This window comes from Ostrea edulis, chromosome 4, assembly GCF_947568905.1.
Source record: "Ostrea edulis chromosome 4, xbOstEdul1.1, whole genome shotgun sequence".
Classification (NCBI taxonomy): Eukaryota; Metazoa; Mollusca; class Bivalvia; order Ostreida; family Ostreidae; genus Ostrea; species Ostrea edulis.
Window position 1 is genome coordinate 32,702,727 of NC_079167.1, and position 26,244 is coordinate 32,728,970.

At 34.6% G+C, this 26,244-nt stretch overlaps 3 protein-coding genes across 3 annotated transcripts in view; 2 read left to right on the forward strand and 1 right to left on the reverse strand.

Annotated features, from left to right (window-relative positions):
• The first annotated feature begins 5,723 nt into the window (after positions 1–5,723).
• LOC130053786 (uncharacterized) lies at positions 5,724–6,596 on the forward strand. Its single transcript, XM_056161355.1, has one exon. The coding sequence runs from the start codon at positions 5,724–5,726 to the stop codon at positions 6,594–6,596; it is 873 nt and encodes a 290-aa protein (XP_056017330.1).
• Positions 6,597–6,746: 150 nt separating this feature from the next.
• LOC125672056 (uncharacterized) lies at positions 6,747–24,869 on the reverse strand. The gene is made up of 13 exons (XM_048908138.2): positions 24,677–24,869; positions 24,459–24,582; positions 22,449–22,547; positions 21,428–21,493; positions 20,986–21,057; positions 20,728–20,819; positions 17,216–17,313; positions 16,544–16,734; positions 10,415–10,489; positions 9,657–9,776; positions 8,995–9,126; positions 8,769–8,899; positions 6,747–7,041 (listed from the first exon to the last, which is right to left on the reverse strand). Exons 1-13 carry the CDS (start codon positions 24,775–24,777, stop codon positions 6,933–6,935), a joined length of 1,410 nt encoding a protein of 469 aa, XP_048764095.2. The 5' UTR covers positions 24,778–24,869; the 3' UTR covers positions 6,747–6,932.
• An 89-nt stretch (positions 24,870–24,958) lies between these two features.
• The window catches only part of LOC125672067 (Fanconi anemia core complex-associated protein 24-like), a 12,045-nt gene continuing 10,759 nt past the window's right edge, over positions 24,959–26,244 (forward strand). Inside the window, exon 1 of the mRNA XM_048908158.2 lies at positions 24,959–25,207. Within this exon, the coding sequence (XP_048764115.1) occupies positions 25,072–25,207 (136 nt within the window). The 5' untranslated portion in view covers positions 24,959–25,071. The remainder of the gene's footprint in view (positions 25,208–26,244) is intronic.

The following is a 26,244-nucleotide window of genomic DNA, read 5'->3' on the forward strand; positions in this document are numbered from 1 at the left end:
CATTTGAGGAGAGCAAAAAAAAACAAAAAACCCATTATTGCGCGCATTAATTGATCTCTTCAACTGAATAGCGCGCATTAATTCAATTTTTGATATCATATCAACATTTGAAGAGATTAACAATTCAATTATATCCGTCAATTCAGCAGAATAATTAATACCATCAACAATTCATCATTAATTCCTGCAATAATTCAGAATTGGGGATATCATTAATTATATGAAGATACCTTTAATTGAATTGTTGCGCGCATCAAATGCATTGATGATATCTTCAAAACAAGTAAGGATATCTTTAATTATTTGAGTTTATGTTAATATTTGGCGCTCTGTACCCCTCCATCCAATGAAATAATACATACAGAACCAATGATTTATCCAACATATGTAATTTTCCCGCCAATCACTTTCATAAGTCGTTAATTCTGCATAACTAGTTTAATAGCTCACAAGTGCTTACAGAAAGTATCGAAACTGGCTATTCTGAACGACTTATGAAGGCGACCCGAGGGGAAAACACAAATTTTGGATAAATTATTGGTTAGCTATCTTTTTTCATTGGTTCTAAGAAGAGACACATCAGATCTTTATATATACGCTATATAGTGCCTGTGACGTTATCCATACTTCAGGTTCTTGTAACAAAGATTAAGACGGCCTCTTAAAAAGCAGTTTACTATTGTGATCCATGTAGTCTAACTGAATTCAACACTCGCGATCTTGATCAAGCCGCCGTTCGAAGCAGTCTGATGAACGTCCTCTCTTCTCAGAGATTGTACGGCATCTTTATACTTGCAAGCCAGATGTTCACATAGTTACTCTCGTCAGAAGTGAGCGATTCGGACACTTGGCTTGTGAGGATGCTTGTAAGGATGCTAGTCTGACCTTCAGGCTCATACTGTGACATGTTGCAACTTTTTTTGGCCATTCTTCTCGCTTTTGAATGCCTACATGCTATCTAAAATGATTGTGGGTCATGTAGTTCTATTTTTCAACCGGTGACATTTTTTTTTTTTTTTTTTTTAACCTATATATAGCGAAATGATTTTAAAAATATCCACTCAATTCGATTAAACTTATCTGAAAGATTTATGTGGCTATTTTCTTGACTTTTTATTTGAGCTTGCATGTATGTATACACTGAATGTCAATTTAACACGATACGATGTAGAAGGTTACCACCAATGTATGTGAACTAAGAACAAAACTATCTCTAGTCTTATCTAACATTCTACATTTGACAATTACCTTTCTGAATATTGATAATTTATCAGGGACACGAATAATCAAATGTATGTATCAGCAATTTTTTACAGTATTTCACCTGTTCAAATTCGTTCAGTTACCTCTACCGTAATAGACTACATGATAAGGGCACATTTTGCCTACGAAACCCGAGAGTCGTGCTTTTGCTTATGAATCGGGGTTAAAATAGGTCGTCAGTACCCCTTGCTTGTCGTAAAAGGTGAATAAATGGGGCGGTCCTTCGGATGAGACCGCAACAACCAAGGTCCCCTGTCAAAGCAGGTGTGGCACGATAAAGATCCCTCCCTGCTCAAAGGCCGTTTACAAGCGCCAAGCATATGCCTAAATTTTGCAGCCCTTCACTGGCAACATCATGGCGACGTCTCCGCTGGAGTGAAAGATTCTTGAGAGGGAGATTAAACAACATACAATCAATCAAATAATCTTTTGAAAGAGCATTTTGCCCAAGAATCTCAGTTTTCAACACAGTTTTTATATCTAGAAGAATACGCAATTTTTCGTCTACAAAACGTCAAAGGCAGACTTGGACTAACTTCACATACCATACCTTGTATCATTCTTCTTTCAGTACCAATTCTGTCTTTGTTTAGAACTGCACCCTGTAGGTTTCCTGAAAGAAAAACTAAAAGAAATATGAATACAAATTTTAATTCCACTACATTGATGCGCACATCAATTGAACTCACACGGGCAATGAATGAATTGTATCAAATCAATTATGAATTAATGCGCACAATAGTTGAATTGATGATATCTTCAAATAATGAAAGACATGTCTTCAATTATTTCAATTTATGTTAAGTTGGGACGTTATGCAATTAATGTGCGCTATAATTATCATTAATTATTTGAAGAGGTCTTTAATTGAATTGTTGCGAGCATCAAATGAATTGATGATATCTTCAAATAATTAACGATATCTTCATTTCTTTGAGTTTATATTCATTTAACTAGTGTACCATACTCAAGACCATAGTGCATAACAATATAGAGGGTTCTTGAACATCGCCTCCTATGACATAGGTCCCTTGACTTTCACTCCACATTGTTTGGCGAGAGCGCATTCGCTACCTATAAATCTGCGTCTTATGGTTGACGCGGTCATTGGACGAGATTGGCTCGAACTCACAACCTGCCAGTCTCAAAGCTAACGCTCTAACATCAAATCACTTTTGAGATTTACGGGAGCTCAAAGGCTGTGATCATACATCTGTACATAGCTTTATTTTCCCTTGTTTATATAGAAACAATGATCGACACATTATATCATGCAGTGGAAGGAAGTAAATAGGTATATCCACACATGTACACGGTAGAGGTCCCCTGGGTTGTGCTGGAACCATCTTCAGTGGCAGATTTAGAGGGGGGCGCAGCCGGCGCCCCCCCCCCCCCCCTTAAAATTTTCAAATTTAAGGTAAATCGTGGTATCCTGTTTCGGAAAATGTACTAAACGATAAAAGAAGCAATAATTTCTTCCATTCCCGGAGAAATAAATGACAAAATCTTTTGATTTCTTGAATTACTTTATTGGGAGAACTTAATTTTTTTCAAAAAACCCTAAAAATTTGTTTCATTTTATTAATTTCACTTTATTAAAATGATAGAAAATAGTACAAATGACTAAATAGGAGAAATATTTCAAGCCCCATAAAATCTGTAGGATCCAGGAGCTTCCAGGGGCTTCGCCCCCTGGACCCCCCCACCAGGGCTTCGCCCACTACCTCATAAAGTGCCCCCCCCCCCCCCCCCCCCCCCCCGTAACCACAATTCCTGGATCGTATCATTTTAACATGACGAAAAAAGGAATGGGGTAATTTAATCACAAGCGATTCCTGCCTAGACGTAGTCGGTAAATGGCACAGCAGTATCGCTTCAGTAGATATGTACACGATGAAAGAGTGCGCCTGGAACTTGTCGAAGGTTATAAAGAAACATATCCCTGAGTCACAAGCACCCGGCGTTTTAAATATCTATGATAAAAAAAAATATCTTCCTGTAAACAAATAGTTTGTTTACAGGAAGATAATTTTTTTTTTTTAGATTTTGATATTCAATGCATCGAGTGTCTGTGCCCTGAGTCATGGATATGCATGAACCGGTTGTATTTTGAATATATGCACAATAATCATCATGTTTCCTGAAATCGATCAATAAATAAATTAGTGATTAAAAACATGGGATACCCCCAAAAAATTAAAAATAAAACTTTATAAAATTATTTGTAAATGTTTTAATATAGCTAAAAACACATATTTACCACAGAATTTCCCCATGAATTCACCTTTATTTTTGCATTATCAAAAAAAAAAAAAAAATTACCCGAAAATTCTATCAAAAAATATTACCACAAGAAAAGTCCCTCAAAACGTCTTTTTATAAATGCAATTCGTGTACTAATTTATCCCATGTACACCGTATATGCAGTGTAATTTAACATAATATGGTTTTGTCTGGTGCCATATTCATGCATTCAAATCACTGATTGTATGTTGAATATTTTTGTTTCCATGGTATAATCTATAATATGTGCCTTTTGCCAGGAATTGTTATTGTGCGTGTGCAAATAAATCATTGTAATTGTCATTAATGACCGATTTGATCAAATAATAGAAAATCCCATTTAAACACAGCATTTTGGAAAGTTGTGTACAGGTCAATCGCCATACGATACCCGAGATTTTGAAGGCATCAAATGAAATGAGATTTTGTCGTGTTTACGTGGGAAGTTCTATTATTGATGTATTCTAGCAAAAAATTTCTCTTATAATCACGAAGGCAGGATTTGTCAAATCACTATTCAAGCATTCTCGTGCAGAGTACATTATTCACGCTTTACAAAGGAATATACAAAATAAAAATATATCTTCTCAAAAAGCATAGGGGTATAATTTGTTAAATTTTAAATATACACTGTACAAGCATCCTTATGAGGTGTACTGGATTCAGGTTTATTCATACTATGATCCTCGGGTCTAGAATGGGACCACAATATACGAGCCTCTGATCCTCGGGTCTAGGATGGAATTATAATATACGGGCCTCTGATCCTCGGGTCTAGGACGGGACTACAATATACGGATTTCAGTTTAACTATATTAACCGCATTATGACTGTGTATGATGGGCAAGGTGACTCAGGTGAGCGTTATAACCCACAAGTCTCTTGCTAGATGAACTAGAAAGGAGAGTGGACCAATACTTAAGCAGCTGTACAGGAGTGAATGTGGCGATGTTTTTAGTCCTTTACAGTTCTCTTCACCAAGGAGTTCTCCGAATCGTATTCTTTACATAGAAATACGCTTAAGCACCTGAGAGAAAAGATGGCTTAAATTTATGTATTTTCACGTGCATTCCGTTCAGCAAGCACGTATCAAACAATCGTGAACACTAGCTCAAAAAAGAAATGAAAAGTATCTGGCTTTGGGGCGTTTGATCCAAGTATCACTTTCATAAAAGGAGCATATACTGAAAACAGTGAGACTGGGATCAAATTAAAGTGAGCTTGTCTAAGTTTTCTGATCCTGGAGCCTGGTCATAACCTTAGTTTTCTGACCTCGGAGCCTGGTCATAACCTTAGTTTTCTGACCCCGGAGCCTGGTCATAACCTTAGTTTTCTGACCCCGGAGCCTGGTCATAACCTTAGTTTTCTGACCGCGGAGCCTGGTCATAACCTTAGATTAAGAGCTCAATTTGACAATTTAGGTGGACAAGTAATGGAGGCGAACGGCATCATATACTTTCTGCAAAACGGTAGACCGATTTTAAAGTATCAGAGCTTCGTTTGGGATTCCGACATTGTACAGAACGAGATTATCATAGTTCTATCACAATAACGCAGTAATTACAATGTTTGTATTGATAATTACAATGTTTGTATTGTTAATTACAATGTTTGGATTGAGAATTACAATGTTTGTATTGAGAATTACAATATTTGTATTGTCAATTACAATGTTTGGATTGAGAATTACAATGTTTGTATTGAGAATTACAATGAACCACGGGGGTTTGTTACAGGAAAAAAAAACCCAATATTAAATACTTGTTGGTTTTATTCAAGATTATTTCACTTAAATAGCTGCAAGTGAAGTGCCACAAATTTTCACCTATAGCCTATACTCGACGTCCCAGTCCGTACTCAAATGATTACCTTTGTTTTAAAGATTTTATTCGACTTTTACCTCTAATGCCAAGTGCTATGCGATTCCGAATCAACAGTCGCTAACTATAATTTAAGCATCCTATCATATTCCTAGGTTTTACACTGTCGCCGGGAAGGGGGGGGGGGGGTCAAATCAGAGACACATTGGTCGAATCCAGCATCCCTTGGTTTATTAAAAATATTGTCAAAGTAAAGTGATAATGATAGGCGTAGTGCAAAATATCCCCCAAAAATAGGGATGAGGAGCACGCGCAGAGTGGCGGTGAATACGACGTCATAATGGTATCACCAAGACGATGCAAGACGTTCCAATCAAAATGTCACGTAGGAGAGGGCCCTCGGTTAAACGATTATCTTGTCTGCATGGACAAGATGAGGAAAACGAGTATGGCATGGAGTCGAGAGCTGGCGGCGAGAGAATGCGATCAGAAATGATGTTAGTCAAGTCGACGATAGCGAATTTCGAAAGCAAGCTGAATCATCTGTTGATGTCCAGTGACAAAGAACGCCAGCTTACAGATCTCAACGAAGAACTAAAGGACGAGAATCGCGAATTAAAACGGGAAAATAAGAGACTTGACAGAAACAACCGGGAGTGGGAAAAGCAGTTAATCGTAGCCACGAATAATTACAAAAACCTAACTGAAAAACACACGTCTGCAACAGAAATGGTGAACGTTCTTAACGAAAAAGTGAAAGATCTGACGGAAATCGTAGAAAAACACAAGAAAGAGAGAGTTGACCTTCAGCAAGAAATAAAAATTCTGAAAGACACGGCCAACAGTCTCAATTCACAGCTACAGACAATGGACAGCGGCGAGGTCATTTGTGAACGACAGCAAGACAAGCTCCGAGAAGAGAAGCGAAGGTTACACATGCTGATGAAACAAAATGAGATTACCCATACCAAGTTGCGCGACAAACTGCTAAAGAGACCAGAACATATTGCATCTGAAACCAAAGTAATGAAGCTCGAGATGAAACTGTTTCGTCGTAATAAATTAATAGAAGTCCTGATGGAGAGACTTAAGTCGTGTGCCCCTGAGTTCTCCATGTTCCACGACTCAGAGATTGCAAGTTACATTGATGATGACCTGCCGCAAGAGGTCCAGTTGTCAGAATGTGATGACGTGTCCCAGACTAGCTCCGAGGCACAGTTAACACTGTAATCTGATATACTGTTACTCGTGTCTCAATCAGACCACCTCCCCTGAAAATGGGAAAGGGCATCCACATGCATACGTGCTCCTACTGAGAGGCTAATACGTCCAACAAGAAGAGCGAGGTCATCGAACTGGTCATACATCAAACACTATAAGTGTATGTAATAAACCGCTTAAGCAGTTCAATTTATTTTATTATCTATATAAACTATACATCAACAAACAAGGTTTTAACAACAAAATGCAAGATTCTGCAGATCATGCACCACGTGAGCAAAAGTAGATGGCTCCATTAACAGCCATTACAGTCAATAAGATGAAGCAAGACATAGGGCATTTTAGTCACTGTGGTCTGACAAGGTCTGGGGCCTGAGCTAGTAAGGCGTCCTGTATAGCACTGGTCAGTCCCTTCAGCCGGGACAATCCCTCCAACAGTTCGCCTGCTCCATCTCTGTAAGCAAAGATTTTCTCATCAAATGACTCCTACTGGCACAAGCATATTCCCCAACAGATACAGAAACAGGTCAGAAGTGAGATAATTCTGATATGTTGATAACTTTGAATAAGTTTTGTGCTTTCTAAACTCACTATGTTAAAGGGACTGGTTCACAATTTTTGAAAAAAAAAGTTTTTCATTTTTGATGCTAAATATTAAGAATATAACTGAATAAATGTTGACAGCCAAACTTTTGACCTTCGGAATGCAAGAATGAAAGCAATATTTTAGCCCTAAATCTGTGTTATGTAAACAAAGACTCGAGTTCTTTCATGTATACAAACAAACCAGTGAAATGTTAATTTTGTAATATAAAGCATCTTACTTTTGCATGGTCACAAATTTTAACTTTTAGATGACACATTTTACCCCCAAAATGCTTGAAATGTGAAAGATATAATAAACTTAGATCTTTTGAAAATTTCGTAATCAAAACATACCGCAATCGTTGTTTAATACAAAACAAATAATAAACTCTCTAAAATAAGCTTCTGTGATGATGTATAACCTTAATTTTTATGTGAAATCTTTTAAACGCATTATACCATAGATTTTGATCATTAAAAGTGAAAAACAAAATTTTGGGGAAAATCGTGAATTTAAGGAAGTGTATCACACCAGACAAAACATGTGAATGAAAAGTGGAGAATACGTACAAGAACACAATTGAAAACTCTAGATTTTACTTTATTCAGTGAAAAATGCAGTTCTAATGGAAAGTAATTGGGAAAGAAAAATTAAAACACCTTCGAACTCACAATCTACTAATACTGTAGAAGTGGTTATTTATGTGTGGGGGAAATTTCCACCAATTACACGGTCATGTAATATGCGTGTAAATTTCCCCCACACATATATATATTTGATATTTTAGTTGCCACGTATTTTCCCCCACGCGTAATGTTGGACATAGAAAAAAGCATACTTAAGGAGGTACTCTACATCGTCATAATGGCTGACTTCCTTTTAAAACATGGATGAAAATATGAATATCAGCAATATTTGCCTGTTCATTTAAACATCATCACCTAGCTGGGTAGCTCCGTAGGTTAGTATGCAGGTTACCGAACTGTATATCACGCGTTCGAGTCCAGCAGGGGATTTAAATTTCTTTTAGATTGCTCTTTAGTAAAACAGCATTTTTTGACTAAATAAAGTAAATTTGAAAGTTTCTCATTTCAAAATATTATTGTACATATCAACTTTTCATCCATATCAAATTTCTTTGGTGTAGCAAACCTCCTTCCCCCCCCCCCCCCCCCCCCCCCAGCGTAAATAACCACTTTAACAGTAGATCAACAGTTACTCACTACACTAACGGACTTGAAATTTAGAATTTAAAAGAACAAAAAATATGTAATATGTTTCTCTCATTACCAACTTTATTTCATCACTCTGGCACAGTTGTTCTCGCTTGGTTTTACCAATATATTATGAAACACCTTGGACAAATCTGATTGGTTGTTTTTGATTTTTCAGTCTTTGAACTTTTCCCTAGGATAATGCAGTGTAAGACACTGCATGGGGTCTTGCATTATGTGGTAAAACCTGATTACACAGCATTATAATATCATTATCAAATTTATTGAGTTTTTAAGAAAATAGTGATTGATTTGGTGTACCAGGAAAATACATATACAATGAAACCAAACAAAACCAGACCCCAAACTCCTCAATCTCACCTGAGAAGCTCACTACAGGTGTCAGATGGGTTGATGGACATAACATTGAAGACTGCCCTCATGGCGTGCATCTTGATGTGGCTGTTGGTTGATTTCAGGCATTTGAATATTACCAAAGGCAACATATTTTTCTGAAATAGTATACATGGGTGTACTTAGATGTAAAATGTTACCGAATTTTGTCAGTTTTTTGACTGATCGACTGTGGGAAGAAAATGTGCCTTACGATCTTTGTTGCATTTTGCTGAAACCTGGCAAAATTGGCTAGTCCCCTGGCAACATGACACTGAAGATCGGGATTTGTTAAGTCTCGCTTCAACAGATCTCCCAGTCCATCCAACAATTCTTGTAAACCTCCCTGAAATAATTAACAAATAAATCTCATTTTGAAAATACATGTATATGACGGCATGAAATGTGATGCTTTACGCCAGCATACTTCATGAAGCTTGTTAGCACTTCACGAGATGTACCTCAGTGTGAAGCGTTACAGTTCATACCCTCATGTATTTTCAAAGCGGAAATTTGTTTTTTATATTTATATTCTACATTCATTTCTGTCAAAATTCCCAGCCACTCATATACACAACATAACTGCCTTGAAATATAAGTGATATTTTGACTTGCATGGGTAAGAAAAGCAAAGAGAGCTGAACAAACCTTGCCAAAACACCACTAACATTTTAAGACGTTACGTGACAACTTACCTGTGTATTTTTTTTTTTTAAAAACAGTATTTTACTATGAAAATTCACAATAGGATTGGACAGCAGTGTATCGGTGTCCTTTAGTTTTGTATAGACACACAAAAATAGTTTTGATGCGAATTGTTAAAGATCTCTTGCAAAATAGGTCTTCATTGAATGACTGAGGGAAATGATGGGTTACCTGGTCCTCGCTGCTGGTGGCCAGGTTTGCTATGAGACAGGCGGCATTACAGAGCACCTGCTGGTTTTTGGGTTCTCCCCGAATGGCCTTCCTTACTGATTGGCCCGCAGTGAAGTCTTCCTACCAATCAAACCACAGAAGTGCACGGCTTCACAAATGGATTTATTATACATTACATGCATTACTAAGCTATACAATGAAAGCCAACAATTTAAAGAAGCTAATGTATTAAAAATATTCACTGGTCAAATTCAATGTCAAGATAATTAATGAACCTGATTGATGCCACATCTTGTTACTTATTTATTGTGTGACTTTGTTAATTACAGTTATACTCAGTATACTCGTAAAATTTTCAAAGTCTAAAGCAAAATCCTGCATTTCTGTTGCAAAATGACCTTCTAATAAACTCATTGTATGCTTGAATTTCAGTGTTACGAGCTATATTTTCTAAGGGCAAAATTGACATTTTTGTATAATTCAAGAAATTAGACATTAGTACATTCTATTAGGTTTTTATTTTTTCAGTAGTCCACCGGACTACTTTTAACTGATATTATGATAGTCCGTGGCAAAATTTACTAGCCTCGGGCTACTGGACTAGCATTAGTTGTCGAACCCCGATGAACAAACCCTATGATATATATATGTTTTCTCCAGATTCCTTTGTGTACTTACTGACCTTTAAATAGGCAACTTTGTGTTTTGCTGTGAATAACTGGGTAGTATTGTGTTCACTGACAAGACGAAGTGATTACCTGAACAATTCTATGTTTCTGCCAGCTGGATCCCAAAGAAAGGAAACAAAGGGTTTTCAGCGACACCTCCTGCATCTGTTGACATTGAAAACAAAATCAATCCGGGGAACTCTTAAACTGCTGCTGTCACCTCTCTTATCAACGTCCAGAAATGTGTACATTAAAAAAATCAATTAAAAGAAATTCAAAACTTTATCTTCTTGTGTAAAATTACTAAAGAGAAAAGAAAATCAATGTATACTAAATACATTACCTTCAGTGGCAGATCTAGAGGGGGTTGGAGTGTGACAGGGGTTGCAATACAACCCTCCCCCCACTCCAGGTTTTAATTAAGGTTTTTAAAAAAGGAAATTTTTTTGGCATTTTGGGGTATTCAACACACACATACCCAACAATTTTTGAGTGGAAAAGGTACAAACTCGGGTCACAACCCTCCCCTTTGAAAAATTTATGGATCCATCACTACTCTTTATTATTTCATGCATTCTTCAAAATCATTGTGATAATCGTCAAGCACACACAACAAGTCAATGGTCAGTGTTAAATGTGAGAAAAATTAAATAGGGTAAAAACCATTCACCCAAAAGAAAAAGACCTAAAGTATAATTAGCCTCATTTTCAACGCAGTTTGAATTTTGCTATTTCAACCAAAAAATATACAATGCAAAACAGAGGAATTGGAATTGCAGTGAAAATTATATAATAACAATAAAAAATTACAAAACTATTTATGGAGATGAAAACTGTGAATTCAAGATGGAATGAAAACTGATTTAATTTGGAACATGTGAAAATAACCAAAAGCAGATTTGATACAATATCAGTTATCGGTGCATTATCAGACCTATCTATGATATGTATTTCAAAACACAGTCTATCTAAGAGTTTGAAATTTTAGACAAGTCAAGTCAGCATGCTTTAGAGTAAAATTCATACAGAGTTATTAGATATCCTACATCTATAGTCAGAAAGGAAATACAAGCAGAGGAATATCTAGCATAAGAAAATCAAACTTTTACATCCAAACCCAGAAAATAAAACTCGGAGGACAGAAGAATTTAACATCCTACATCTAAGTAACAGAAAATAAAACTCAAAAGACAGAAGAATTTAAACATCCTATATCTATGTAACTGAAAACAAGAGGCCCAGGGGCCTTATAGGTCACCTGAGTATCATGTAACAACCTTCCAATGTTTGAATTAGGTTTGTGTTTAAATATAAGAATTTTACTTTTGGATGGAAGAAACATTGGATAGCTATGTGGTCATGAAGTACATGTGTCATTTTTATGTTCAATCAATAATCCTTTTTAAAAAACCTAGGTCTGAGACATCATAAAGAAAAGGGTTATTTACTCCTTAGATAAAACCAATATAAGAAGATTTTCAAAGAATTTCTACATTTTCACTATATGACCAATAGAGCCCCACCCTAACACAAGAACCCCTGCCCCAGGGGCCATGAATTTCACAATTTTGGTAGAGGGCTCAACGCTCATTATAATTATGCCCACAGTTTGGCTTCTTGATGTCCAGGAATAAAGAAGAAGATTTTTTAAAATTACACTCATTTTGATGGTTTTTGCCCCACCCCTCAGGCCCCAGGGGGGTAGGGACCACGAATTTCACAATTTTTGTTCCCCTCCACCCACAGATGCTATATGCCAAAATTGGTTGAAATTGGTTCAGGGGTTTCAGAGAAGCTGAAAATGTTCAAATGTTAACGCACGACGACGGACAAAAACAGATAGCAATAGGTCACCTGAATGATTCAGGTGACCTAATAAAACTCAGAAGACAGAAGAATTTAACATCCTACATCTAAGTAACTGAAAATAAATCTCAGAAGAATTTAACATCCTACATCTAAGTATAAACTGAAAATATATCTCAGAAGACAGAAGAATTTAACATCCTACATCTAAGTATAAACTGAAAATAAAACTCAAAGGACAGAAGAATTTAACATCCTACATCTAAATTAAGTAACTGAAAATAAAACTCAGAAGACAGAAGAATTTAACATCCTACATCTAAGTAACAGAAAATAAATCTCAGAAGACAGAAGAATTTAACATCATATATCTAAGTAACTGAAAATAAAACTCAGAGGACAGAAGAATTTAACATCCTACATTTAAGTAACAGAAAATAAATCTCAGAAGACAGAAGAATTTAGCATCCTATATCTAAGTAACTGAAAATAAAACTCAGAAGACAGAAGAATTTAACATCCTATATCTAAGTAACACAGAAAATATATCTCAGAAGACAGAAGAATTTAACATCCTACATCTAAGTAACTGAAAATAAAACTCAGAGGACAAAAGAATTTAACATCCTACATCTAAGTAACTGAAAATAAAACTCAGAGGACAGAAGAATTTAACATCCTACATCTAAGTAACAGAAAATAAATCTCAGAAGACAGAAGAATTTAACATCCTACATCTAAGCATAAACTGAAAATATATCTCAGAAGACAAAAGAATTTAACATCCTACATCTAAGTATAAACTGAAAATAAAACTCAAAGGACAGAAGAATTTAACATCCTACATCTAAATTAAGTAACAGAAAATAAAACTCAGAAGACAGAAGAATTTAACATCCTACATCTAAGTATAAACTGAAAATAAAACTCAGAGGACAAAAGAATTTAACATCCTACATCTAAGTATAAACTGAAAATAAAACTCAGAGGACAGAAGAATTTAGCATCCTACATCTAAGTATAAACTGAAAATAAATCTCAGAAGACAGAAGACTTTAACATCCTATATCTAAGTAACTGAAAATAAAACTCAGAAGACAGAAGAATTTAACATCCTACATCTAAGTAACAGAAAATAAATCTCAGAAGACAGAAGAATTTAGCATCCTACATCTAAGTATAAACTGAAAATAAATCTCAGAAGACAGAAGAATTTAACATCCTATATCTAAGTAACTGAAAATAAAACTCAGAAGACAGAAGAATTTAACATCCTACATCTAAGTAACAGAAAATAAATCTCAGAAGACAGAAGAATTTAACATCATATATCTAAGTAACTGAAAATAAAACTCAGAGGACAGAAGAATTTAACATCCTACATCTAAGTAACAGAAAATAAATCTCAGAAGACAGAAGAATTTAACATCCTATATCTAAGTAACTGAAAATAAAACTCAGAAGACAGATGAATTTAACATCCTACATCTAAGTAACAGAAAATATATCTCAGAAGACAGAAGAATTTAACATCCTACATCTAAGTAACTGAAAATAAAACTCAGAGGACAAAAGATTTTAACATCCTACATCTAAGTAACTGAAAATAAAACTCAGAGGACAGAAGAATTTAACATCCTACATCTAAGTATAAACTGAAAATAAAACTCAGAGGACAAAAGAATTTAACATCCTACATCTAAGTAACAGAAAACAAAACTCAGACGACAGAAGAATTTAACATATCCTACATCTAAGTAACAGAAAATAAAACTCAGAGGACAGAAGAATTTAACATCCTACATCTATAAAGTAACAGAAAATAAAATCTAAGTAACAGAAAATAAAACTCAGAGGACAGAAGAATTTAACATCCTACATCTATAAAGTAACAGAAAATAAAACTCAAAAGACAAAAGAATTTAACATCCTACATCTATAAAGTAACAGAAAATAAAACTCAGAAGACAGAAGAATTTAACATCCTACATCTAAGTAACAGAAAATAAATCTTAGAAGACAGAAGAATTTAACATCCTATATCTAAGTAACTGAAAATAAAACTCAGAAGACAGAAGAATTTAACATCCTACATCTAAGTAACAGAAAATAAAACTCAGAAGACAGAAGAATTTAACATCCTACATCTAAGTAACAGAAAATATATCTCAGAAGACAGAGGAATTTAACATCCTACATCTAAGTAACTGAAAATAAAACTCAGAAGACAGAAGAATTTAACATCCTACATCTAAGTAACTGAAAATATATCTCAGAAGACAGAAGAATTTAACATCCTACATCTAAGTATAAACTGAAAATAAAACTCAGAGGACAAAAGAATTTAACATCCTACATCTAAGTAACAGAAAACAAAACTCAGACGACAGAAGAATTTAACATATCCTACATCTAAGTAACAGAAAATAAAACTCAGAGGACAGAAGAATTTAACATCCTACATCTATAAAGTAACAGAAAATAAAATCTAAGTAACAGAAAATAAAACTCAGAGGACAGAAGAATTTAACATCCTACATCTATAAAGTAACAGAAAATAAAACTCAAAAGACAAAAGAATTTAACATCCTACATCTATAAAGTAACAGAAAATAAAACTCAGAAGACAGAAGAATTTAACATCCTATATCTAAGTAACTGAAAATAAAACTCAGAAGACAGAAGAATTTAACATCCTACATCTAAGTAACAGAAAATAAAACTCAGAAGACAGAAGAATTTAACATCCTACATCTAAGTAACAGAAAATATATCTCAGAAGACAGAAGAATTTAACATCCTACATCTAAGTAACTGAAAATAAAACTCAGAAGACAGAAGAATTTAACATCCTACATCTAAGTAACAGAAAATATATCTCAGAAGACAGAAGAATTTAACATCCTACATCTAAGTAACTGAAAATAAAACTCAGAAGACAGAAGAATTTAACATCCTACATCTAAGTAACAGAAAATAAAACTCAGAAGACAGAAAAATTTAACATCCTACATGGAAGTATAAACTGAAAATAAATCTCAGAAGACAGAAGAATTTAACATATCCTACATCTAAGTATAAACTGAAAATAAAACTCAGAAGACAGAAGAATTTAACATCCTACATCTATAAAGTAACAGAAAATAAAACTCAGAGGACAAAAGAATTTAACATCCTAGTACATCTAAGTAACTGAAAATAAATCTCAGAAAACGGAAGAATTTAACATCCTACATCTAAGTAACAGAAAATAAAACTCAGAGGACAGAAGAATTTAACACCCTACATCTAAATTAAGTAACAGAATATAAAACTCAGAAGACAGAAGAATTTAACATCCTACATCTAAGTATAAACTGAAAATAAAACTCAGAGGACAAAAGAATTTAACATCCTACATCTCAGTATAAACTGAAAATAAAACTCAGAGGACAAAAGAATTTAACATCCTACATCTAAGTAACAGGAAATAAAACTCAGAAGACAGAAGAATTTAACATCCTACATCTAAGTAACAGGAAATAAAACTCAGAAGACAAAAGAATTTAACATCCTATATCTAAGTACCAGAAAATAAGGACAAAGTACAAGCAAATCATTAAAGAAAGCACAGCACAAAATTTATAAATCACACCGTTTCACCTTCTGTCTACATCATGGCATCAATGTGATACTGGGTCCGCTGGAAATATATAGGGTATCAATGGGAAATAACTCTAGTATACAGAACATTATCAATAGGAGATATTTAAGAAATGAATTTCATTTTTCAAAATATGAGGGTATAAATGTGCTTCATGAAAAGTACCGGTATGATGGCATGAATTTAGTGTTGTGGTTCATACCCTCATGTACCGGTATTTTCAAAAATATTTTTCATATGACATTCTACTTTCATTTCTGTAAGAACTCCCAGCCTAATCTATAGGACAATAAGAATAGGATATGATTTAACATATTACAGGGCATCAATTGAAGGCCAGTTTTAGGGGTCTAAAGTCATCTGTCCACACATCAGAATTATAAGCTGGCTTCACAATACACCAAATTACTATTGTATAAAACATAAATATCTACTGCCTCTTTACCTGATCAGCTTCTGATGTTAATAAACATCACCTTTTTACCTGTTCATCGTCTGATGTGTTTTTACCTGTTCCTCATCTGATGTGTTTTTACCTGTTCATCATCTGATGTGTTTTTACCTGTTCATCATCTGATGTGTTTTTACTTGTTCATCGTCTGATGTGTTTTTACCTGTTCATCATCTGATGTGTTTTTACCTGTTCATCATCTGATGTGTTTTTACTTGTTCATCGTCTGATGTGTTTTTACCTGTTCATCATCTGATGTGTTTTTACCTGTTCATCATCTGATGTGTTTTTACTTGTTCATCGTCTGATGTGTTTTTACCTGTTCATCATCTGATGTGGCCAGTGAGCACACTGAGGACAGGACATTAAGTGGACTGTCCAAGATCATCTTGTGAGTATTTGTATCCTCAGCGATCAGACTGAGCGTGCTCACTGCAACCAGAGACACAGCGTTACAGTGAGAAGTGCAGCTCAATCTCAGTACAGGTTCCAGGACGCCATCCTCCAGAGCTAGGGGGGGGGGGGGAGAAATCAGAAATCAATCACAACACTTACATCAAACAAGCCTCATATATAATAATCATAATACAAAATTGTATCAAAAACGTTTGATATAATACAATTTTTTTTCCAGGTAATTACAAATTCATGGAAAAGTTACACATGATAAAATATTTTTAATGTAGAATCTATCATTTGCACCTGTTCTCACCAAAGTTATCACTACCCAGAGTTGCAGATGTTGAAGCTAACTTGTTAATAATAGTAAGAAAGAATAGGGGTTTATGTCGGCCATCTATTTGTCACAGATATCAATAAATCTTGTCTAAAATAACTCATCACTGAAAGATTTTAAATCAGGAAGTCTGGGAGATTCCAAAAACCTCTATACTTTAGATAAAGAAGTCTGGAAGGTTCTAGATATACATTTATATCAGGAAGTCTGTAGTGTTCTAGATAGCCTTTAAATTAAGAAGTATTCCCATTATACCTTTACTCTTTAGATCAGGAAGTCTGCAGAATATTTTCAAGGTACTGATTCCTTCCACCAATGTCTGTTCAAAGGACAGGTCTGTTTTTGTCAAGATACTGCAACATCATGGCAAATATACATTAAGTTGCATAGCCCTGCCTAAAGATTTACAATACATTAAGTGACAGTATCCTGCCTAAAGATTTACAATACATTAAGTGACAGCATCCTGCCTAAAGATTTACAATACATTAAGTGACAGTAGTCCTGCCTAAAGATTTACAAGTATACATTAAGTTACAGTAGCCCTGCCTAAATATTTACAAGTATACATTAAGTGACAGTATCCTGCCTAAATACATTTTTCTTCGACAGTGTACTTTCTTTTAAAAATCATATTAGTTCCATTTCTCGTTCTTGTTATTATCATCTACGGAATATTGCACAGATTCGTTCTTTCATCAATGATGACGCCTGCAAGACACTTGTATGTTCTCTTGTGTTATCACGCTTAGACTATGGAAATGCATTATTCAAAGGGCTACCCCAAACAGATCTGAGCAGGCTACAGACAATCCAAAACTCAGCAGCTCGACTTGTTGCCCGGGTCAGGAAGCATGACCATATATCACCGGTGCTTGTGTCCTTGCACTGGCTTCCAGTTGATTCCCGTGTTGAATACAAGATTTTACTACACACATACATATGGAGCGCCAAATTAACATAAACTCAAATAATTGAAGATATCTTCAATTATTTGAAGATATCATCAATTCAATTATTCCTCTCATCAAATGAATTAATGCGCGCTTCAATTCAATTATTGCTCTCATTAATTCAATTGATGCGCGCATTAATTCAAATAATGAGAGCAATAATAGATTTGATGCGCGCATTAATTCAATTATTGCTCTCTTCAATTCAATTGATGCGCGCATTAATTCAAATAATGAGAGCAATAATAGATTTGATGCGCGCATTAATTCAATTATTGCTCTCTTCAATTCATTTGATGAGAGCATCAATTTAGTAGAAATATTGCTCACAATAATGAATTTAGAGCTCGGTATAAATAATTTGATGATCTCTTTAATTCAATTGAAGATATCTTTAAATCATTTACAATGATTTTGTATAATGAATTAATGCGCGCATCAATTCTTTTAAAGAGAGCAACAATTCAATTAAAGATATCATTAATTCAATTGTGGATATGTTGAATTGAAGATATCTTTAATTATATAGTTGCTCTCTTTAAAAGAATTATTGCTCTCTTCAAATGAATTAAAGATATCATTAATTCAATTGAAGAGAGCAATAATTGAATTAATGCGCGCATTAAATCAATTATTGCTCTCATCAAATGAATTAATGCGCGCATCAATTCAATTATTGCTCTCATCAATTGATTTAATGCGCGAATTATATCAGTTATTGCTCTCTTCAATTGAATTGTAGCGCGCATCAATTCAATTGTTGATATCATTAATTCATTTGAAGAGATCATTAATTCAATTAAAGCGCACATCAATTCAGTTGAAGAATTAATGATATCATCAATTCATTTAATGCACGCAATAATTCAGAATTGAAGATATCATTAATTATTTGAAGAGATCTTTAATTCAATTGTTGCGCGCATCAAATGAATTGATGATATCTTCAAATAATTGAAGATATCTTCAATTATTTGAGTTTATGTTACTTTGGCGCTCCATACATACAAGACACCAAACGGATTGGCACCGGCCTATATCAGCGACCTCATCACTGTGTACAAACCAAAACGATCTCTGCGTTCATGCAATTCACGATTGCTAGAAAAACCCCGCGTTCGTACAAAGACCTATGGAGATCGAAGGTTTGATGTAACAGCTGCCACGCTATGGAACAGTTTACCGATAGACATCCGTTCGTGTGGCACTGTCAAAAGTTTTAAGACAAACCTCAAAACATATCTTTTTAGGAAATCTTATAACCATATTTTGTAATATATTCTTTTTTAAAGTAAAGGCTGGTTTGTCGCATGAACTCGTAATGTTTAAATTGTTTTATTTTATTTGGATGTTATATTTTATGCTCTGATTAATCTTATCATGTTTTACATTTTACATTGTTAAAGCGCTTAGAGTAATTATAAATTATGTAATGCGCTATATAAATGCCGCACATTATTATTATTATCATTATTAAAGATTTACAAATATACATAAAGTGACGGTAGGCCTGCCTAAAGATTTACAAGTATACATTAAGTTACAGTAGCCCTGCCTAAAGATTTACAAGTATACATTAAGTGAGAGTAGTCCTGCCTAAAGATTTACAAGTATACATTAAGTGACAGTAACCCTGCCTAAAGATTTACAATACATTAAGTGACAATATCCCTGCCTAAAGATTTACAATACATTAAGTGACAGTATCCCTGCCTAAAGATTTACAAATATACATTAAGTTACAGTAGTCCTGCCTAATGATTTACAAGCATACATTAAGTGACAGTAGTCATACCAAAAGATGGTAATTATACAACAATAAAAATAGTCCTATAGATGACATAACATTGACAGTAAACCTATCTACAGATGGTATGACATTAATTACAGATGGTATATCATTGACAGTAGTCCTATCTACAGATGGCATGGCATTGACAGTAGTCCTATCTACAGATGGTATGACATTAATTACAGATGGTATATCATTGACAGTAGTCCTATCTACAGATGGCATGGCATTGACAGTAGTCCTATCTACAGATGGTATGACATTAACTACAGATGGCATGACATTGACAGTAGTCCTATCTACAGATGGTATGACATTAATTACAGATGGTATATCATTGACAGTAGTCCTATCTACAGATGGCATGGCATTGACAGTAGTCCTATCTACAGATGGTATGACATTAACTACAGATGGCATGACATTGACAGTAGTCCTATTTACAGATGATGTCAATCTGACTTATATATTTATGATATAGGTCTGTACGTCAAACTTCCGCCAGAGTTCGTTTGCTTACAAACCAAACTCTTCCAGTTAGGCATTATGGGATAGCGATTTCTTAGGTCACATATACTGTGTGATGTCATTGTAGAATGACGAAAAACTTTACACAATAATTTGAACAGAGTCCCCCTACTTTTTAATGATTGTTTGATCATTTTGTTTAAAATAAAATGCTCTTAATGTCAATATCTTTAAACTTTTAACTATGAACTACTTCTTCAGTGTTATTTGCCTGCGTGATAATTGCGGACTCACAATATACAAATCTGTATATTGTACTGCGTCACATAGGAGAGGTCTATTCGTAGGTGACGTAATGAGGCCTCGACGGGGAGTTTGGTCTGTACGTCAGTCAGATTGAGACGGTGTGATTTTGACATTACTCTTATCTACAGATATAAGATATGCTGCTGATGGTAAATCATATTTCCTTTCCCACAAATGGGATGATACTGACAGTAGATCATTATCTTCCTAACTAGAGGTGGTGTTATATTAAAAGAAGATTTCCCTACCTACAGATGGCCTTGATGGCACCTGCCTCAGCCAGGTATTTGTGAAGTGGTTGATGAGTGGAGAGAATCTGGAGACCAGAAATAACTTTACTCTGCAGAGAAATAAATCCAACACTTGTAGTCATATATCATTAGTACATACTGAAAAAAAAATGGATCTAGGTCATATATCAGTAACTAGTACATGGATATGTTGCTGTTAAGGAGAGCCATGTTTGGGGTGGGGGGGTGGGGGGGGGGGGGGTAAGCCTTCCATACCTGTATAACAGGACTCAGACTTTCATTCTTTGCTAACACAATCAATGTCTGGACACCACCAAGCTCAACAACCTGAAAAACACGGACATTTTTGTTATTGAACAGAAACTTTGCTGGCATATTTCATTTTTATCACTCATGTTTTAATACAATGGTATTCTGTATTAATCCAGTAATTTTGGCTTATTTTGATGGATGATGGATTGTTAAAAATATGAGTGCCTATATTTCAATTCATATGAATCCTGATTGTATAAAGTAAAAATACAAAAAAAAAAAAAAAAAGCCCAAACTATTCAATCTACTTTTTCTAGAAAATTCAACCAAATCTTCCTAATGCAAAAATAACCTGAAATATGGTACAAAATATAACATACATTAAAATATTTTAAGATGCAACTCTGTATGCAAGAAACACATAGTCTGTAATAACACAACAAACCTTGCAGAGTCCTGAGATTTCTCCACACTGATTCACCAGATTAACAGCAGCTTCGGACTTATAGTTCTACAACAAATGCCTCATAAATCAATCAAATATACCATATTGTAAAGTCAGAATCTAATCATTCCTTGTATATGAAATGTTCTTTAAAGATATAAACATGAATGCTTCAGAATGTATTGTGATACGTGATGGGGAGACTGTGATTTTGTGATGAACTCTGTGACAGGGCGACATTACCTGTAGGGGAGACTGTGATTTTGTGATGAACTCTGTGACAGGGCGACATTACCTTAAGTGAGACTGAAATTTTGTGATGAACTCTGTGACAGGGCGACATAACCTGTAGGGGAGACCGTGATTTTGTGATGAACTCTGTGACAGGGCGACATTACCTGTAGGGGAGACTGTGATTTTGTGATGAACTTGGTGACAGGGCGACATTACCTGAAGGAGAGACCGTGATTTTGTGATGAACTCTGTGACAGGGCGACACTACCTGTAGGGGAGACTGTGATTTTGTGATGAACTCTGTGACAGGGCAACATTACCTGTAGGAGAGACTGTGATTTTGTGATGAACTCGGTGACAGGGCGACATTACCTGTAGGGGAGACTGTGATTTTGTGATGAACTCTGTGACAGGGCGACATAACCTGTAGAGGAGACTGTGATTTTGTGATGAACTCTGTGACAGGGCGACATTACCTTAAGTGAGACTGAGATTTTGTGATGAACTCTATGACAGGGCGACATAACCTGTAGGGGAGACCGTGATTTTGTGATGAACTCTGTGACAGGGCGACATTACCTGTAGGGGAGACTGTGATTTTGTGATGAACTTGGTGACAGGGCGACATTACCTGAAGGAGAGACCGTGATTTTGTGGTGAACTCTGTGACAGGGCGACATTACCTGTAGGGGAGACTGTGATTTTGTGATGAACTCGGTGACAGGGCGACATTACCTGTAGGGGAGACTGTGATTTTGTGATGAACTCGGTGACAGGGCGACATTACCTGTAGGGGAGACCGTGATTTTGTGATGAATTCTGTGACAGGGCGACATGATTCACACACCCTCTCAGGATCCTCTATACCAAGCTGTGGTAACGGAATCTACAAAAAATGAAGATAATTATGTTTCCAGAAAATATCAACATAATGACAAATATATATTCACTTATAACGAAGATGTTTGAGAGTTGGTCACAAACTCTGTTAATATGGCAAGATTTAAGATTTATTGATAGGATCGCCAAATTCTTACACAAAAACGTAGATTACTAGTAGCACCGAGCATTCTACATGTATTAACATGGTAAGATTTAACGATTGGATTGCCAATTTCTGGATTTAGCCGACTCTTGATAACTTGGGCTCTTAATTTCTTACAGGTTTTTGATAGTCCTGTAGACTTCAATATATCGATAGTCATCTGGATAACTCTGATTCAAAATATACAAGAGATGCATGGACTTACATACGACTTAAAAAAATAAAATGATAAAAGAAGGAGTTTATGTTGTTGAAATAAGTATAAAGATGTATAACGGACTCTAAACTAATTTTTTTTTTGTCCAAACTATTTTTTTTCTAATATAAGATCAATCTTTAGAGTGATTTGAAAAGAAATGGTGGCTTTGATATCAAAATCAATGAATATGAGTTAATTTATTTGAAAAGTTGTTGATAATCACATTGGTAACGAGATTTAAAGGATATGGTTATTAATAATATTATTAAGTAACAATCATTCTAGATTTAAAGAAAGTTTGACATTGGTGTAAAATATCATTAATGCTGGAAATTGAGTGACAAATCTTGTAAAATTACATGTGTCAGCAGCAATTTTTTGCTGGTGTCCTGAAAAGCTACGACTGACCTATAAGTGAACCCTCTTTATGTGCAAGTATATTTTGTATGCATTATAAATAGTCATTGACAAGTGTATTTAGTGCAATTCAATATGACTGTCACAGCAAATGTATTACATATATTGTGTATTTATCATTATGATAATGCTGTTTGTCATAACAGATATTATATATTTTAAGATAAAAATTTATCATTCAAGATTGTGTAATATTGATATTCCACAGGTGCGATATCTCCTGCATGTATGGGTAAATATATTAACCATAATCTCAATCTCTACTTACTCATAAGGTTATGAATTAAAAAAATAAATAAAATAATGCTTAAGAGAGAATGAAAGATCATTGGAATATTACTTTGCCACTTTCTATCAGTGTTCAGTCATATATTAAATAGGAGTGACAAATTAACAAAATTAACTATTTGAAAATATCCTTGATTAAATTATTACATTCAATAATTCAGCTGATGCATGCATCAAATCAATAATTATTCTTATCAATTGAATTCATGTGTGCATCAATTTAATTATTGCTCTCATCAAATCAATATGATATCTGCATCAATGTGGTGCAAATATAGCTTGCAGAAATTAATCCAGAGCTTGGTATACATGATTTCATTATCTCTTTATTTCAATTTACTATTTACAATCATTATGATTTTGTAAAAGGAATTAATGTGCACATCAACTCTTTTAAAGAAAACAACAATTCAATTAAAGAGATCAGAATTATGTTGAATTGAAGATAATCAAATAGTTGCCCTATCTCCAAAAGAATTATTGCATGCATCAAAAGAATTAAGCTGAAGAGAGCAATGATTCGAAGATCATGTGTATCAATTGAATTCCCCCCCCCCCCCTCTTCCCACAATGATTCAATAGAGGAGAGTAATAATTGGGTACATTCATTAAATTGATGGGTGCATCTTCAGTTGTATTATGGTGTGAATCGATTCAATTATTGATATGATTAATTCATTTGAAGAGAGTGACAATTCAAATGGGCACATCAATTAATGTGCACAATTAATGATTCAAAGTTGGAGACATAAAATCAATGATTATTTGAATTGATGACATCTTTAGATAATTAAAGATAACTTCAATAATATATGAGTTTATGTTAATTTGGCGCTCCATAAATATACCTTTTCATTGCAACATTTGCTGCAGAACACATTTCCACACTGCCTACAGTGATGTTTCCTCCTCAGCTGATTGAACTTATTTTTGCACCACTGACAAGTAGACACTTCATCATCAGATATCCACCTGAAATGTTAGATGTTAAGATGACGATATTTTTTCTATCTAAAAAAAAAAAAATTATCTGCAACATTTTGTCTTTTTTGAAAATGGGATCTACCTTGATTTTAAAAGTGTGAAATTTGTTGTTGTATATACATCAGCTAGCCCTTCGACTTTTGCTGGAGTGATCAGTCTTCCTTCAAGCTTTACAGATGTCATTACGTCTACCTTATGCAAAAATACCCCATTCTTAGAATTAGAAGAGTAAATTCAGCTCCGCCCATCCATTTCAGACTCCGATCCCGATTGTTTACGTTCTTATCTATTCTTTCATCATTATCTTTATGCTGATAAATTTTGATAAGCATTGGACAAATATCCAAAAGTTATAGATATATGAAATTCAGATCTATTATCAATATTTAGAAATAAACATTTTCGATTTGTTTGACTCGGGTTCCATAATCAATAAATTTTTAACCCATTTCGCGGAAAATTTAGTTGAAATGAAATATGGAAAGTGCTGAAAATGACGATGATTTTGATCTTTCGTCTCTTGTGGAAAAAACATGTAATTTAAACGTACCAATTGGTCACATTATCGTTTCGCAAAAATGGAGGAACTCTGAACTACACCAAAGGTTAAAAAGTAAGCAATGAAAACGCTATATACTGTAGGCCCAGTACAATTTCTATAACTATTTCTATAACTACATATGTACAGTGTATATGGCTGAAGGTCCTAAAGTTGTGCGTGCCCAGTAGTCGTGCGCCATTTTGTTTGTTGTCATTGTTGGGGCCCATGCCTAAATATTACGTCATGAGGAGCTGATTTTTGAAGATAATTAAAGAGAGCATCCATATTTTTACAATGAGTGAAATATAGGAAGCAAACAGAAAGGACTGGTAATAATACAATTATACACCCAAAATACCCGCCATTTTGTTGATGCTTTTTTCCCTGAATCTAAGAATTTTCACTAAAAGATTTTTATGCCCCCGAGATCGAAGATCGGGGGGGCATATTTTTTTTTGTCCTTTCCGTCATTCTGTCTGAAACTTTAACCTTGCTAACAGTAAGCAGGCCCAGTCCAAAGACTATTTCTACCTATGTAGCTATTAATAGCTACCTAGGTATTTTAACCTACTTAAAGTTGCTACTTATACCTACTTTTACCTGTTACAGGTCAGTCATTTTATGTATTATGTTGTACATGTACACGGCAAAATTCAGAGTGTAAATTTGAATACTTTACGAGGGTGTAGAATGCAGAGGAAATGCATCAAAATTCGCCCCAAAAACCTTTTTAAAATGTAAAAATGCATGAAGGTAAACTTTGAAATTGATACAGATTTGTAAGACATTCTACACTTTTTATCACATAACTTTGATCCTAAGCTCCTAGAAAATGGAACTGGGTGCTGTTGATTAGAAAGTAATAATTTTTGTCCAATATTTTTGTGGTATTCATCGTCAGTGTAAGTGAATCAAGAAATTTGGTACACACCATATTGCGCCATTCCTACGTTTGGCCACGAAATGCAAATAAAGGAAAAAGCAGGTAAAAATAGCTACCTGGAGTAGGTTTAAATACCTAGTACTTAGCTATAAGTAGCTACGTAGATAGAAATAGTCTTTGGACTGGACCTGGTAAGTGCTATAGAGCTTTGATATATGTCATAAGT